Raw genomic sequence first — 17,183 nt, 5'->3', positions numbered from 1 at the left:
ATGTATTTCTTTCCTTGAAAGGCAGAGGAACAAAGAAGAACAGAGAATCTCCCACCTGCTGGTTCACTTCCCAAATGCCTGCAACGGTCAGGGCTGGGCTGAAGCCAGGAGCCTGGAGCTCCAACCAGGTCACTCAGGTGCATGGAGTGACCCAACCATTTGAGCCGGTATCTGCTGCTCCCTACGTGTGCTTTAACAGGAAGCTGAAATTGGGAGCAGAGCTGGGATTGGAACCCGGGCACTCTGGTACGGGATGTGGGCATCCCAAGCAGTGTCAACCTGCTGCCCTACAATGCCTGCCTGTTTACAAAGGTCTTAACACTGACTCTTCAGTGTTTGCCTTTTTTATTATTGGAAATAAGGTTTTTGCTATTATAATTTCTTTTAAATAATGCATTTTTATTGGAAAGACAAAGATCTTCCATCTGCTGGTTCACTCCCCCAATGCCTGGGAGCCAGGAATTCAACCCAGGTCTCCTGGCTGGCTGCAAGGACACCTGCTGCCTCACAGGTACACATCAAGTTGAAAGCTGAAACTGGAAGTGGAGCGGAGATTTGAATCCAGGCACTCTGACGAGGGATGTGGGTGTCTCAAGTGGTCTCTTAATGGCTGTGCCAAATGTTTGCCCCTATAATTTCTGATTACCTCTGGTGTAGAGGAAAGCTGATATTGTATTCATTTACCTTAACATTTACAGCAAGTAAGTCTGCCATTTACAAAAATCAAATTTACATTTATTTTAGGAAGTAGCTAACATCAGGTACTCACTAAAATTCAAATTGTAGGGTCACTTATTAAAGCATTTTTATCTTCCTGCACATGAAGAAATCATTACCCATTGATATCACACGTGAACTTCAATGGAAATGATTCCTGTATGACTGTTTATTCAAAATAGATTGGCCTTGCCGTGAAGTCACCAGTCAGGACATCTTCATCCCACAACAGAGTCCCTGTGTTTAATTCCCAGCATTCAGCTACTGAGCACCCTGGGAGGTTCATGTGATTGGGCCCCTGCCACACAGTGGGAGCCCCCGATTGATTCCCCACTGTAGGCTTTGCCCTCTGGCTGTTGCAGGCATTTAGGGGAGTGAATGAGAGGATGAAACTGCTCCCTTTCTCTTTGTGTCTGTCTCTCAAATAAATAAGAATTAAAAAAAAAAAAAAAGAATAAGTGAAAATCTTGTCTTACTAGCTTATCTTTTTTTTTTTTTTTTTGACAGGCAGAGTGGGCAGTGAGAAAGAGAGACAGAGAGAAAGGTCTTCCTTTGCCATTGGTTCACCCTCCAATGGCTGCTGCAGCCGGCGTACCGTGCCGATCCGATGGCAGGAGCCAGGTGCTTCTCCTGGTCTCCCATGCGGGTGCAGGGCCCAAGCACTTGGGCCATCCTCCACTGCACTCCCTGGCCACAGCAGAGAGCTGGCCTGGAAGAGGGGCAACCGGGACAGAATCCGACGCCCCGACCGGGACTAGAACCTGGTGTGCCAGCGCCACAAGGTGGAGGATTAGCCTAGTGAGCCACGGCGCCGGCCCACTAGCTTATCTTTTAAAACTGACTTAAATCATCTATGATCATTAATAATATGCAAATATTTTAAAAGCTGCATTATAGCCAGAAGGGTTATTTATTTTATTTTGTAAGAGAAATAGCAAAAGAGTGGCCACAGAGAGAAATTTCTCACCTACTGGTTTACTCCCCAAATGTCCACAACAGCTGGTGCTGGGCCAGGCTAAAGCCAGGAGTCGGGAACTCAATCCAGGTATCCCCTGTGAGCCATCACCTGGTGCCTCCCAAGGTCTACACTAGCAAGAAGCTGGAACAGGGAATAGAGTCAGAACTCGAGTCCAGGCACTCCAGTACCAGATGTGGGCACCCCGAGTGATGTCCTAACCACTACGCCAAACACCTGCCCCACACACGTGACTTATTGTAGCTATGCTTCATGTGGAAGTTTAGTGAGTTTCCCCTGGAAATGTCTCCTCCTATTAATATTTGTTTAAAGATTTTATTTATTTATTTGAGAGGTTACAGAGTGAGAGACAGAAAGAAAGGTCTTTCATCCACTGGTTTACTCTCTATGTGGCCACAATAGCTGTAGCTGGGCCAATCCGAAACCATGAGGAGCCAGGAGCTTCTGCCCAGTCTCCCACGCAGGTGCAGGGGCCCAAGCACTTGGGCCATCCTCTGCTTTCCCAGGCCATAGCAGAGAGCTGGATTGGAAATAGGGCAGCCGGGACTAGAACTGGTGCCAATATGGGATGCTGGCGCCACAGGCGGAGGCTCTGCCCACTATGCCGTAGCACAGGCCCCTCCCATTAATATTGTTGTCTGTTGAAATTCCCAGTAAAAGTCAAGGCAAACCCAAGATGAACACAGCTTTTCAGAGTTAACTTCCTAGAGATGATGGATTACTTGCTATCCTAAAAGACACCGTGGCACGTTCCCCCCCTTCTGAACCTGCACTTTCTGTGGAGTCCATTCTTCAAGGTTTAGTTCAAGTGTCACCTTCTTCCAAAGGCTTCCTTGATCTGCCAGGCACGAGCCTGTGAATCACCTGAGAGCAGGGGCCTGCTCTCTTATTTATACAGCAGCCTGTAGCACACTCCTGAGCAGACAAGCAGCACTGGGTAAGTAACTGTAACTGAACAATGAGAACGGCCTGCCGCCTCCTCTGCAGCCCACGTGTTATTCTCTATTCAGCACTTATTTCTGCATGCACTACATGTAACTTTATTGTAAATATTATTTGTTGTCTGGAGAGCTGAAAATGAGTCTGATTCCTGTCTTAGCCTTCTTAGCACCTAACACAGAGTGGACATTCCAGAAACTATTCCAAGCACACAAGGCTTGGGGCTGCTGCTGTGGTGCAGTGGGTTAAGCCACCTCCTGCTACACTGGCTCCCAGTATGGGCACTGGTTCAAGTCCCAGCTGCTCCACTTCCTATCCAGCTCCCTGCTAACGGGCCTGAGAAGCAGAAGATGGCTCAAGTACCCGGCCCCCAGCACCCACGTGGGAGACCCTGATGAAGCTCCTGGCTCCTGGCTTCAGCCTGGCCCAGCCCTGGCTGCTATGGCCATTTGGGGAGTGAACCAACGGATGGAAGAGCTCTCTGTCTCTTCCTCTCTCTAACTCTTTTAAATAAATCTTTTTTAAAAATAAAGCATGGGGGCCGGCGCTGTGGCATAGCAGGTAAGGCCACCGCCTGCAGTGCCGGCATCCCATAAGGGCGCTGGTTTGAGTCCCGGCTGTTCCACTTCCAATCCAGCTCTCTGCTATGGCCTGGGAAAGCAGTAGGGGATGGCCCAGGACCTTGGGCCCCTGCACCCGCGTGGGAGACCCGGAAGATTCTCCTGGCTCCTGGCTTTGGATCGGCACAGCTCCGCCCGTTGCGGCCAACTGGGGAGTGAACCAGTGAATAGCAGATCTCTCTCTCTCTTTCTCTCTCTCTGCCGCTCCTCTCTCTGTGTAACTCTGACTTTCAAATAAGTAAATAAACCTTAAAAAAAAAAAGAAAAAAGAAAAGCTTAAACCCCTGGCATTAAACGCTGATTTCTCCCAGAGAGACTAACTCGCCCGCCTCACCTAGTATTCCCTGCCGGTGAGGCAGGTGTCCGGAAGACAGAGCCGCGGCTCAGGTCCTGGGCGGTATCCTGGAGTCCGGTTCACGCTCGCCTGCCTCGCAGCGCCGCGCTGACCGCTCTCGGACCGCACCACCTTCCGGCGCCCGCAGCTCCGAGTGTCATCAACTTGGAGAAGGCGCAATCTCACCAGGACCAGAGGCTCAAGGTTCAAACCCCGCAGGCGTGGCGGCGGCTGGGGAAGGGGAAAGCATTAGCAAGGCGCTTCACTTACTCCAGGGACCTGGCCGGACACGGCCCGCGACCGAGGACGCCAGGGCCGGGGGCGCCGACCACCACGCCGCGCCCCCCGCAGCCTCCCCAGGCCGTCGTGGTGAAGACCCCGCCACCGGACGCGCGCGGAACAGGGGAGGGCGGAGGGCACACCTCTTCCCCGCGGGCAGCCAGCGGCACCCGACCACGGCCGTGCGGGAGTGAATCCCATCCCCGCCCGGGAACCGGAGAACCCCGGCACGGAGCTCCGGCGGCGGCCCGGCCCCACCAGGCCCCGGCTGCCCCCAGGGGTCGCCGTGACCCGCCGCCCCCGACGCGCCTTCCGGTCCTCTCTGAGGAGAACCCAGAGCTCCTCCCGGACCCCCGGGGTCCCCTCTCGCCTCCCGCCAGGGCCCGGTTCCCGAGCCGGGAGCCAGGAGCCCCGCCTACCTGCGGGCCACACGAGCCCGACCGCGCGGGAGGGAGCACTTCCGTCCGACGTACCACTTCCGGTCCCCGGGAGCCAATGGGGGTGCGGCCGCGGGGTTCCGCCTTCGCCCGGGTCCGCGCCGCGTGGCGTCCGTGGCAGTGGGTGAGTCAGTGGTGCCCCCCGCCCGCAGCCCCTGCGCAGTGGTGTCAGCCAGGACTCGGTGGCCAGCCCGAGCTGGTGTGGACGTCTAGGGTCGGGTACTGCGGTCCTGAGGCAAGGTCACGTTCACCCTTACTTCTTCCTCGAGGAACCAAAAACCTCGGAAATTTGCCTCTGACGTTCGCAGCGGGTGACGTCACGCGAGGGTTTTTGAGGGTTGGCGCTGAGGCGACCGAGGGAAAGTCTTCGTCTTCAACGCCTGCCCTTTCCCAAGTCCGTGGCAGAGTGGATCCACTTTCCTGGAAGCCGATTGGCCCCTCGCTTCCTGGGAAGGAGATGGCTTTTGGAAACATTCCTTCCAGTGTTTCCTAACATTATTTGAAAGGCAAAGAGCCGGAGAACTCCCTTCGCGTCACCCCCCAGATTCCTACGATAGTCGGGGCTGGTCCCTTCTGAAGCCAGGAACCTGCGAACTCAATCCCGGTCTCCCTCCTGGGTGACAAGGACTCCAGTGCTGGAGTCCCCGGGAGCACCCAGGCAGGAAGCTGGAATCAGAAGTGGAGCCCATGTGGCCGCGGGTTCGAGTCTCGGCTGCTCCACTTCCGATCCAGCTCTCTGCTGTGGCCTGGGGAAACAGTGGAAGATGGCCCAAGTGCTTGAGCCCCTGCACCTACATGGGAGACCCGGAAGAAGCTCCTGGCTTCTAGGTTCGGACTGAGCCCAACTTGGGCTGTTGTGGCCATTTGGGGAGTCAACCAGCAGATGGAAGACTAGTCTCTCTGCCTCTGCCTCTCTCTAACTCTGTCTTTCAGATAAATAAATTAAAAAAAAAAAAAAAAAGGAAGAGAAAGAAAAGTAGAAAGGAGGGAGGGATGAAGGGAGGGAAGGAAAGAAAAGAGAAGTGGAGCCGGGACTCTAACGCAGGCACTCTGCTATGGGATACAGGCATCCCAAGTTTCATCCTAACCCCTGTGCCAAATCCTGTCCTGCGTGGACACTTCTGTCCCCCCCCCCTTCTGAAGAACCAGCAGTCCACGGGACATCGGAGACATCGTCATTTCAGAGGTCTGGTCACTGAAGTTAGATTTCTGCTGCCCAGGACAGACTTCCAATGTTGATGGTCATAGAACTCTACCAGAAGGAATTGCTCTGTCACTTGTGTCTGATCACAGAATTTCTTATCACTAGGCTTTTTTTTTTTTTTCTTCAGAATTAGACACGAAGCTGCTTTTTTAGAGAATGGTGACACACTGGTTGGAATGATTCCAGTAGCCTACCTTACAAAACACTTCAGATTCAAAGAATTCCTTTGTAAAAGTAAGTGCCTGTTACATCAATGTGATTATATTTAATTTTGGTAGGTTAACATGAGGGAAAGTATCAATGTTTACGGTAAAATGGAACTCAGTGACTCTACTGCCAAACAGAACTGGAAAACACGGGAAGCATTGAGAGAATTTGCTGAGTAAGCACTTTCTCACCATGTGCTTCCCTAATGTTGATGACGATAATGTGGAATTCGATTTAGGCATTTGTGCTGGTTTTTCAGCTTCATTTATTTGAAAGGCAGAGATCTGTTGTCCACTCGTCCACTCCCCGGCTGCCCACGGCAGCTGATGCTGTGCTGGCTGATGCTGTGCTGGGTGGAAATGTTCCCGCCTGTCGCAGAGCTGTGAGCTCAGTCCACTCTCCCACGTGGGTAGCGGGAACCCAGTCGCTCTCGCTTGCTGCCTCCCAAGGTGCACACTGGCAGGAAGCTGGAATTTCAAGCAGAGCCAAGTCTCAAACCGAGGTACTCGTGTGTGGGACTGGGCGTCCCAAGCCGCAAATCGCCTGCTGCGCCCGAGCCAGCCACCTTGTGCTCACTTTATGTAGTCGTGAAAGCTGTGGAGAAGAGGCCTTACCACGTACGCCCTGTATTTACCTCATGTTCTTTTTTCTTAGCTGATCAGTGGGTCTGTGTTGTTGGATGTTCTTACATACTAGGGTTGTTTTTTTAAGGTTGAATGGATAATGAGTATTTCTAGTGCTTAAGTAAGAAATTGGTTTGGTTTCCAATTTTCCAAGCCTTCAAATGTGAGACAGAAGAGGTTGGAGAAGGAGGAATGCTATGCTATGTGGTCATAGGAGGCAGGACTGAGGAGCCAGGAACTCAGTCTGGTTCTCCCACGAGGGTGGCAGAGACGCAAGTGGAGTTGGGAGTCATTACTAGGAAATCGGATACATCCTGCTTAGCAGCTGGCGTTTAGGACATTTAACTTGCTTGGACTTGGGATGGGAGCCCGGGGAATGCAAACTGCTGTAACAAGGTAGAGAGAATGCTGGGGCAGGGGAAACTTGAGTGACTAACAAGAAGTACTGTTAGCCAAAGGCTCTCTGAACTCTGGGACCTCTGTTGTTTTTGTTGATTGATTGATTGATTTGAAAGGTGGGGTGTGGGGGGAGAGAGAGAGAGAAAGAGAAAGAGAAAGAGAGAGATCTTCCATCTGCTGCTTGGCTCCCCAAGGAGCTACAACGGCCAGCCATGCTGGACAGGTTGAAGCAAGGAGCCAGGAAGGCCATCAGGTCTTCCGCATGGGTAGCAGGGGCCCAAGCACCTGGGCCATCTTCTGTTGCCTTCTCAGGTACAGTAACAGGAAGTTGGGTCAGAGTGGAGTAGCCTAGGCTCAAACTGGCACTCTGATTTGGGATACTAGCATTGCAAGCAGTGAACCCCCTGTGCCACAATGCTGGCCCCTTGGGCCTCTTTTTAATGCCTGCTAGTGGATTGCTTATACCGTTGTAAATCTTGCATGATGAGTAAGAGTATGAACTTGTATTTTCTTTTTAAAGATTTATTTATTTATTTATATGAAAGGAAGAATGACAGAGACGAAGAGACCTTACATCTGCTGGTTCACACCCCAAATGCAACAGCCGAGGTTAGGCCAGGCTGAAAGCAGGAGCCAGGAGCTGCATCCCGGGCTCCCACGTGGGTGTCAGCAACCAAGTGTTTGGACCATCGTCTGCTTGCTGCCAGGCGTGTTAGCACCTGCTGGTTCACTCCCCACATCTAGGCTGCATCCGGGAGCCAGGAGCCCAGTCCAGGTCTCCCACATGGGTGGCAGGGACTCTACCACTTGTCCATCACTGCTGCCTCCTCCGGTGTGCATTAGCAGGAGGCTGGAATCCAGAGCAGGTCCCGAATTCCAGCACAGGCACTGAAATACAGGACATGGGATTCCAACCCAGGGTCTGAACGCCTGGACCAGATACTCACCCCCATTCACTTCTGATCAGCATTTGAGTTTCCAGTTGTTGCTTTGTGTGGGTATATGTTTTCATTTCTCTATTATTTTAAGCTATCATTAAAAAAAAAAAGATTTATTTGAAAGGCAGAATTATAGAGAGAAAGGGAGAGATACAGAGAGAGAAAAATCTCCCATCCGTTGGTTTTCTCCCCAAATGGCAGTAATGGCCGGGACTGGGGCTGAGCCAGGCTGAAGCCAGGAGCCAGAACTCCAGCTAGGTCTCCCGTGTGTGGCAGGGACCCAGGCACTGGAGCCGTCATCCGCTGCCATTCAGAGTGCCCACCAGCAGGAAGTGATCAGGAGTGGAGGCAGCACGCAATCCCAAGCACTCTGAGATGCTGGCATCCCAAATAATGGCTTAACCTGCTGTGTCACACTGTGTCACGAAGCCCACCACATCTTTTTTTTTTTTTTTTTTTTTTAGGCAGAGTGGACAGTGAAAGAGAGAGACAGAGAGAAAGGTCTTCCTTTTGCCGTTGGTTCACCCTCCAATGGCCGCCGCGGCTGGCGCACCATGCTGATCCGAAGCCAGGAGCCAGGTGCTTCCTCCTGGTCTCCCATGGGGTGCAGGGCCCAAGCACTTGGGCCATCCTCCACTGCACTCCCTGGCCACAGCAGAGGGCTGGCCTGGAAGAGGGGCAACCAGGACAGAATCCGGCGCCCCGACCAGGACTAGAACCTGGTGTGCCGGCACCGCTAGGCGGAGGATTAGCCTAGTGAGCCGCGGCGCCGGCCCTTTTTTTTTTTTTTTTTTTTAAGATTTATTTATTTATTTAAAAGAGAGACAGAGAGAGATCTTTGATCTCTGGTTCACTTCCCTAAAGGCTGCAGTGGCCAGGGCTGGTCCAAGCCGAAGCCAAGAACCTGGAACTCCTTCTAGGTCTCCCACATGAGTGACAGGAGCCAAGTACTGGGGTCATCTTCTGCTGCTTTCCCAGGTGCATTTGCAGGGAGCTGGATTAGAATTGGAGCAGCCAGGACTCAAACCAGTGTTCCGATGTGGGGTGCCGGCATTGCAGGTGGCAGCTTAGCCCACTGCCCCACAATACTGGCCCCCATCCCCATCCCTGCTGTTTTAAAAAAGATTTATTTATTTGAAAGGCAGAGCTACAGAGAGAGAGAGGCAGAGAGAGATATGTTGGTTCACTCCCCAAATGGCTGCAACAGCCAAGGCTGGGCCAGATTGGAACCAGGAGCCTGAAACTCCGTCCTTGTCTCCTGCGTAGGTAGCAGAGTCCCAAGCACTTGAGCCATCTTCTCCTCTCGCAGGCTCATTAGCAGGCAGCTTGCTTGGAAGCAGGATAGCTGGGACTGGAGCCAGCACTCCCATAAGGATGCAGGCATTGCAAACGCGGCTTAACCCACCGTGCCACAATGCCATAAAAATTTCCAAGGAGCAAATATTGGTTGGATTTTGAATATATTTTGAAGGTGGATCCATCAGAATTTCTTGATGAGGGGTGGAGGAAAAACAGAAAGATGTTAAGGATAATTTGAGGGCCAGCGCCGCGGCTCAATAGGCTAATCCTTCGCCTGCGGCACCGGCACTCTGGGTTCTAGTCCCGGTCGGGGCACCGGATTCTGTCTCGGTTGCTCCTCTTGCAGTCCAGCTCTCTGCTGTGGCCCGGGAGGGCAGTGGAGGATGGCCTAAGTGCTTGGGCCCTGCACCCCATGGGAGACCAGGAGAAGCACCTGGCTCCTGCCATCGGATCAGCGCGGTGTGCTGGCTGCAGCGTGCCGGCCGCGACAGCCATTGGAGGGTGAACCAACGGAAAAAGGAAGACCTTTCTCTCTGTCTCTCTCTCTCACTGTCCACTCTGCCTGTAAAAAATAAATAAATGAAATGCATAATTCGAGGTATTTGGGCTTCAGCAGCTGGGATGGTGGAATTGTCATGGACTGAGATCTACAGGTCGATTAAGGTTGTGGGGGGCAAGATAGAAAGTTCAGGGGAAAAAGAAACTTCCAATAGAAACTGCCTTGAGATAACCTGAAACCTATCTGACATGTTAACATTTTGGTTGGTGAGGTCTAGAGAGTGCAAGAGCCCTGTTGTTTTTACATTGTTTCTTCCAATCCTAACAATTACTTCCAGGGCCTTTCATTGTCCAAGTAATGATTTTGAAAGTATTTAAAAGGGGATTCTTTTCTGCTAACAGTGGTAATATTTCGTTTTAGGATGTTGTGACTTAGCAAAAGTAATACAGCTATCTTCTTCCTTTTGTAACTTTGAAAATTTGAACTTGATTTCAAATAAAATCTAAACAGAAAACTGTAACAGAAAAAAAAAAAAAAAAGAAGTCCTTATTTGCAGTGAGTTTGGTTGTAGTGTGATCCTGTGTTTGCAGTTTGCAGTTCCTCTTTGTCTTTTGCCCCTGCTTGATAATCCTTAAAGGCAACTCTGTTCCAGATGTCTGGTCTTGCAGTGCTTCCTGTTGTCTGCTCTGATGTTCAGCTGTGGTTCCCCTAGGCAGAGCAGGGTAGGAGACCATTGTGTGCTTGCGATGGGTCGTCGAGCTGCGGGGACAGCCAGCCCTAGTCACATCTCTGAGGCAGGAGACCAGCAGGACTCAGAGGCCAGCTTTAGACTGTTGGCTTGGCGTCTGGCTTTGGACAGGTCACCCTGGACAGCCACATCAGCCCCATGCCTGAGGAAAGCACTGGGAGATGGAGAGTGGGGGTGATTAAACAGCCTGGGGTCACCCGAGAAGGGCTGCTTCCCGCCAGCCCGACCCCTCCCTTTTGTCTCCTTTGCTTTCCGCGTTCCTTAGCTTCTTGGACCTCTTGCTTTGAAGGAGGCTCGGTGCTCAGCTCCCCTCCTGAAGCTGCCCCTTGCCCTCCAACAGCCATGATTGGCTTGTTGCGCACCTTGCAGACTGGCAAACCTTTGACGAGGACTGGCTAGTTGGGAAGGTTTTTTGCTTACCCGTGGAAGCCAGGCTGCTGACTGACAGGAGCACAGACAAATAGTAAAGTTCAGGGGTTGTTTTTTCCTATAGTTGAGAGAAAAAAAACTATGAAGGATGTTTTGCCTTATAATAGAACATGTATTAAAAATGTTTTTTGCCACAAGGATTTAAGTGAATGTGCCAGTTTAGCAAGAGCTGGAACGCTCACTGCTTAATGTGCTCTGCTGCCCAATTAACATCCTAACTACTTTGTAAAATGCTAGAAAAATGGAATTTACCCTCCAAAAGCAAAGTCTCTGGTGGATTTTTTTTAACTTTCCCCAGAGAAGTGTTTTACTTGGGACACATGTCTGATTAGGAATTCCATTTCTACAGCCCTCCAGTCTTAGCGTAAGTGGCAGATAAATACTGAAGACTAATGGTGTGTTTACTGTTTACAGCTCAGCTTTTAGATTAGGATGAGCCCTCAGGTAGCCACATTTAATACATACGCAGTCAGCAGCCAAGCCCGTCAGCACCACAGTGCAGGCTCCCACTCCGAAGGACCCCACACCAAAGACGGAGAACATCCCCTTTAGTGCCTGCGGGGCCGGCTGCACGTGAGTAAGCAGCACCGTGAAACCTGAAAGGACGGGGAGCGGCGTTGGTTCCTGGGTCAGTCATCTCAGAAGCCCCCTCCCTGCCTGCCTCCCTCCCTGCCTGCCTCCCTGCCTCCCTCCCTCCCTCCCTGCCTCCCTCCCTCTCTCCCTCCCTGCCTCCCTCCCTCACTCCCTCCCTGCCTCCCTCCCTCTCTCCCTCCCTGCCTCCCTCCCTGCCTCCCTCCCTGCCTGCCTCCTTGCCTGCCTCCCTGCCTCCCTCTCTGCCTGCCTCCCTCCCTGCCTGCCTCCCTGCCTCCCTCCCTGCCTGCCTCCCTCCCTCTCTCCCTCCCTGCCTGCCTCCCTGCCTCCCTCCCTACCCTCCCTCCCTGCCTCCCTCCCTCCCTGCCTCCCTCCCTGCCTGCCTCCCTCCCTCTCTCCCTCCCTGCCTCCCTCCCTCCCTCCCTCCCTGCCTCCCTCCCACCCTCCCTCCCTGCCTCCCTCCCTCCCTCCCTCCCTGCCTGCCTCCCTGCCTGCCTCCCTCCCTCCCTCCCTTTCTCCCTCCCTTCCTTTGTAAGGCATAGCATCAGAGAGAGAGAGACAGGGACATCTTCCATCTGCTGGATCACTCCCCAAATGCCCTTGACAGCCAGAGCTGGGCCAGGAGCCAGGAGCCAGGCGCTCCATCCTGTTCTCCCATATGGGTAACAGGGACCCAAGCACTTGCCCATCATCTGCTGCCCTCCCAGGCGTGTTTGCAGGAAGCTGGATTGGAGGCAGAGCAGGTGGACTGGAGGCAAATTGGTGCTCTGACATGTGGTGCTGGCATCACAAGCAGCAGTTTAACCCACTGAGCCACAACCCTGGCCCCCATAGTCTTTTTTTTTTTTTTTTTTTTTTTTTTGGACAGGCAGAGTTAGTGAGAGAGAGAGAGAGACAGAGAGAAAGGTCTTCCTTCCTGTTTGTCTTCTTTATTTTATCTATCTATCTATCTATTTATTTATTTATTTTGACAGGCAGAGTTAGTGAAAGAGAGAGACCGAGAAAAAGGTCTTCCTTCCGTTGGTTCACAACCCAGATGGCTACTACGGCCGGCACGCTGCACCAATCCAAAGCCAGGAGCCAGGTGCTTCCTCCTGATCTCCCATGCGGGTGCAGGGCCCAAGGACTTGGGCCATCCTCCACTGCACTCTTGGGCCACAGCAGAGAGCTGGACTGGAAGAGGAGCAACCGGGACTAGAACCCGGGGTGCCGGCACCACAGGTGGAGGATTAGCCTAGTGAGCCACGGCGCCGGCCAGCCCCCATATTCTTTTAAACATTGTTGGTTTGTTATCTATTTATTTGAAGAGGAAGACAAACAGAGGCTGGCACTGTGGCATGGCAGTTAGGGCCTCCGCCTGCAGTGCCAGTATCCCCTGTGGGCGCCAGTTTGAGACCTGGCTGCTCTACTTCCAATCTGGCTCTCTGCTGTGGCCTTGGAGAGCAGTAGAGGATGGTTCAGGTCCTTGGGCTCATGTGGGAGACCCGGAGGGGGCTCCTGGCTCCTGGCTTCAGATCGGCTCAGCTCCAGCCATTGCGGCCATCTGGGGAGTGAACCAACAGAAGGAAGACCTCTCTCTCTCTCTCTCTCTCTCTCTCTGCCTCTCCTCTCTGTGTAACTGACTTTCAAGTAAAATAAAATAAATAAATAAATAGGCTGGTGCCGCGGCTCACTAGGCTAATCCTCCACCTGCGGTGCAGGTACCCCAGGTTCTAGTCCCAGTTGGGGCACTGGATTCTGTCCCGGTTGCTCCTCTTCCAGTCCAGCTCTCTGCTGTGGCCCAAGAGTGCAGTGGAGGATAGCCCAAGTCCTTGGGCCCTGTACTCGCATGGGAGACCAGGAGGAAGCACCTGGCTCCTGGCTTTGGATTGGTGCAGCGTGCCGGCCGTAGTAGCCATCTGGGTTGTGAACCAACGGAAGGAAGACCTTTTTCTCGGTCTCTCTCTTTCACTAACTCTGCCTGTCAAAATAAATAAATAAATAGATAGATAGATAGATAGATAGATAAAATAAAGAAGACAAACAGATACCTCCCATTCATGATATACCACTCATTCACAAGTTCACTCCCCCAAATGCCCACAGTATCCTTGGATAGGCCAGGCTGAAGCCGGAACCCAGGAACCCAGTTCAGTTCTCCCACATGGAGGGCAGGGACCCAACCACCTGGGCCAGCACTGCTGCCTCCCAGGGTCTGCATTAATAGCAAACTGTAGTCAGGCACTAGGGCTCAAACCCAGGCTCTCAGGTGTGGGATGCAGATATCTTAATCACTAGGCACATGCCTGTTCCCCATCCCCTACCCCCAATTCCCAGGAACTTTTTTAAAAAATTCTTTTTACCTGAATTTTAAATATGAACTTTTTCGTATGCTCAGTCTGTGAGCTGAAGAACAGAAATCTTTATCTTTTTTTTAAAAAAATTTTTTTTAAAGATCTTTCATCTGCTCCCCAGATGGCTGCAACAGCTTGAGCTGGAAGCCGGGAGCCCAGTCGGGGTCTCCCAAAGGGCGTCAGGAATCCAATAACTTGAGCCATCACTGCTGCCTCCCAGGGCCTGCGTCGGTAGGACCCTGGACTGAGGAGTGAGAGCCGGTTACTGACCCAGGTACCCTGACGCGGGAGGCAAATGTCCTGACTGATGTCTTGGCCCTAGGACAGACGTCTGCCCCAGAAAGCCCTATCTTAGACATTTTTGTCCTAGCAGGATTTGGCAAATAGCAGACACTTCGTATGTGCGTGACAGATGACTGGACACTTACCGATTGTGAAGAAAGTAAAGATGATGTTAGCAACCAAGTTGGTCAGGAGAGGTTGGCTGCAGTATCGAGAAGATCGGGGCCTAGAAATCAGCACACTGGGTGACAGCTTGTTTTATTACTTATTACGTTACTTATTACAGGAAATCTGAGCACTGACCCCTGAACTCTAATCTGAATTCTGATGCAACATTAACCTGGCTTTGGGTGACTCCTGTCACTAGAACCTTGCTTCCATTACCATGATTGCAAGTTAACACTGTAAAAGTCTACAAGTGATAGGGAGCGTTGCTAAGACTCATAATTGATAGATAAGTGATATTTACCATTTTTCTAATTTGTTCTAGTTTGATATTTTGGTGAAACTGTTTTGTGACATTTCTGACCTTTTTTTAAAGATTTATTTATGTATTTGAAAGGCAGAGTCAGAGAGAGAAAAGGACAGAGAGAACTTCCATCCACAGGTTCACTCCCCAAATGGCTGCAGTGACCGGGCTGGGCTAGGCCAAGGCCAGGAGCCTGGAGCTCCATCAGGGCCTCCCATCTGAGTGGCAGGGACCCAGGCGCTAAGGTCATCATTTGCTGCTTTCCCAGGCACAGTAGCAGGGAGCTGGATTGGAAATGAAACAGCCAGGACTCACGTGGGACGCCGATGCCACTAGCAGCGGCTTGACCACTGCACCACGGCCCTGGCCCGGCAGTTCAGGCCTTCTCGGGTCAAGAAGGGCGGCTTACTGGACAAAACCTCCTGCGCCAGAAGCTGGCCAGTGAGAGCCAGGCTGACTCCCCCAGCTTCCCCAGCGCGGGAAGTGGACTCTCACTTCTCACGTTGTTTTTTTTTTTTTTAGAAATTCCACATCTTTTTTCATTTTTCATTGTGAATGAATTAAGTTGTGTTTGCTTTATTTACTCAGTGGCAGTTGTTACACTGCTTCTGCCAAGACTTTGTTTCCAGCATAAACGCTGAAGGAACCTGTGGAGCCCGGCCTGCCGCCTGGGCCTGTGCTGCCCTCTCCCCTGAGGGCCTCTGCTGCTCTCTCCACTGCAGGTGTTAGCAAGTGCTAGACCGTTGGCACTGGCCTCTGGGGACCCCATAAACGGAGACATCCGTGCCCTCTTTGTCTCCCGTTTAATGGCTTCTTCCACCGTAAGAAGTAAGTGTGGATTAGAAGCGAGACTCCATCTGCCCAGATCTCCGCTGGCCTCGTCGTGTTAGGATTTTTGACTTTTCAAAGAGGCGGAGTGACTGCCATTGACAATAGGGACAGAAACCATGGGGCAGGCTGCAGTTAAACAGGTGAGAGGAGTCACAGCCTCCGCAGGTAAGCCATGCATGCTAAGCTGCTGGGCGTGGGAACTCACCTGAGCAGGACGTAGAACTGGAGGGCCAGAGTGGCGATCCCGAACAAGAACACCGTCACCTGGCTGCAGGGGACACAGGGTTACATTCTTGTTCCTACTCATGCAGCTTCTGTTTCGTGATAATGTGACGTTAAACCGCGGAGCTAAAGTTTTAAGCCTGGCAAAGATGAATTGAGGTCCATCCTTTTAGGGCAGAGTTACGTCTGGTAATACTTCAGTGAGGGTGCTGACAACTAGCTACCTCTGTTGAGCCCCTGCTAGGTAGCAGGCATTGTTGACGCTGATCCCTGGGAAATCGCTAGGATGATTGCCTTACCATGGCTGTGAGATAAGCTGTAAGACAACCCACAAGTAATGGTTATTAGCATACATGAGCAAATGTGCTAATAGTTGATTATATGGTCTCATTTAACATGCACAAAATCCTGTGAGGTAGGGACTGTGGGTCTTTATTTTACAAACAAGGAAACTGAGTCTCAGAGAGTTTTAAGTGTCTTGTCCAAGAACAGACAGCTGGTGGAACTAGGTGGTACAGCTGGAATTTGAACCCAGGTCTGGGAGTCTGAACCATGCCCCTGGGCTCTGCCAGCTCTGCCTCCAGCCAGGTGATTTGCGTCTCGTGTAATAAACCGAGAGTTAACCTACCTCCTGCAGCTCACACAACCAGTGTGGCTTGCTGCTCGATGGAAATTTTTGTTTTCCTGAGTTCACATGTACATAGTTTTCATGACATTTAAGAAAACCTTCCATATTGACTAATAGTTCTCTTTTCCTTACTGTAAACTATTATTATTCACTGTGATTATTAATTGGGTTTAGCACTAAACGACTAAGGTATTTGTAGAAATCAGATATACCCTGCAAGACCAGGATTTATCCCCAATAAAGGTACTTAAAAGAATATATAATATCAAAATATACGCTCAAGAGTATTTAAAACAACGTCAGCATCGTTAGAACAAGCATAGAGTTAGCTACAGCTTAAAGTTGCTATGGTGGAGGGGACAGCATCCCCTTAGAGGTGAGGTGGGCTGGTTAGCCACAGTCAGTCACAGCCACAGCCATGGTCACAGCCACAGTCATGGTCACAGCCACAGCCATGGTCACAGACACAGCCATGGTCACAGACACAGCCATGGTCACAGCCACAGTCATGGTCACAGACACAGCCATGGTCACAGCCACAGCCACAGTCAGCATAGATGTCCTTAAATGGAGCATCCTGAGATGCGGTGAGGGAAGCCACAAGAATCCATTATCTTTATTTTTAAAGGCTGATGTTTAAAAACTAGCTCAGTGTTTACCAAATATTAATGTTTACACCTCAGTGTTTTTAAAACTTGAAAGATCAGCGATTTTAAACTTAGAAGTACATTTTAGTTTAACGTCAAGACCTGACCTCCCTTTGGTCACCACGAGCACGGACGGGAGGGACACTTACAGCCTGAGCCAGTGAGATCTCGGCAGCCGGCAGTGCAAGTGACAGGCAGTGTGGACCAGGCAGAAGTGAATCATGGGGGCACTGGTCCTGGAGCACCGCGCGAGGCAGGGAAGATCCGAGCGGTGCTGTCGGAGCCCCCGGGCTCCTGCTCCCATTCGTGACTGCTGGCCCCTCCCCACGCACCCACCCCAACGAGGATGCAGAGGAAGTGCTCCCGCTCGCGTGGGGCTGGGTCCTGCTTCTGGTAAACCCACCCAGGGCTGCAGCAGCTCACGGCTGCTACCTTAACTCCTCTGAGGCATTGAGGGTTCAGTGTTTGGTCTGAGCTCAAGCTGGCTGTGTTCACAGTGAATCCATGAACCTGAGCTGGCTATCTGAGACAG

The 17,183-nt window shown here is 51.7% G+C and overlaps 2 protein-coding genes and 1 long non-coding RNA gene across 18 annotated transcripts in view; 1 reads left to right on the top strand and 2 right to left on the bottom strand.

Moving 5' to 3' along the window:
• Positions 1 to 4,425, bottom strand: part of LZIC (leucine zipper and CTNNBIP1 domain containing) — a 16,882-nt gene extending 12,457 nt beyond the window's left edge. For 6 of the 11 annotated variants that reach the window (XM_070079324.2, XM_051858105.3, XM_089301513.1 and 3 more), the window contains exons 1-2: positions 4,285 to 4,425; positions 3,587 to 3,817 (exon numbers count right to left, since the gene is read on the bottom strand). The gene's annotated coding sequence lies outside the window, so the exon portion shown is untranslated. Of the gene's footprint in view, positions 1 to 1,684; positions 1,817 to 3,586; positions 3,818 to 4,008 lie in introns of all 11 variants that reach the window. The other 5 variants (XM_051858107.3, XM_089301510.1, XM_051858108.3 and 2 more) reach the window with 2 other exon arrangements.
• NMNAT1 (nicotinamide nucleotide adenylyltransferase 1) overlaps positions 4,369 to 17,183 on the top strand; it is a 25,097-nt gene continuing 12,282 nt past the window's right edge. Inside the window, exons 1-3 of one of the 6 annotated variants that reach the window (XM_089301507.1) lie at positions 4,369 to 4,426; positions 5,634 to 5,740; positions 11,063 to 11,276. Coding sequence is in view for 2 of the 6 variants with exons in the window: in XM_008265950.5 (XP_008264172.3) it covers positions 5,683 to 5,740 (58 nt within the window). In the remaining 4 variants the exon portion in view is untranslated. Of the gene's footprint in view, positions 4,543 to 5,633; positions 5,741 to 11,062; positions 11,277 to 17,183 lie in introns of all 6 variants that reach the window. The other 5 variants (XM_089301508.1, XM_089301506.1, XM_008265950.5 and 2 more) reach the window with 5 other exon arrangements.
• On the bottom strand, positions 10,158 to 16,949 carry LOC103350335 (uncharacterized). The gene is made up of 6 exons (XR_518336.5): positions 16,804 to 16,949; positions 15,360 to 15,422; positions 14,001 to 14,080; positions 11,114 to 11,244; positions 10,640 to 10,706; positions 10,158 to 10,373 (listed from the first exon to the last, which is right to left on the bottom strand). It is a non-coding gene; the product is annotated as an uncharacterized LOC103350335 (long non-coding RNA).

The sequence above is a fragment of the Oryctolagus cuniculus genome, chromosome 7, assembly GCF_051225735.1.
Source record: "Oryctolagus cuniculus isolate XC-2025 breed Fujian yellow rabbit chromosome 7, ASM5122573v1, whole genome shotgun sequence".
NCBI classification, from domain to species: Eukaryota; Metazoa; Chordata; class Mammalia; order Lagomorpha; family Leporidae; genus Oryctolagus; species Oryctolagus cuniculus.
Note: the sequence above shows the minus strand (reverse complement) of the source record. Positions and strands in the feature narration are given on the sequence as shown.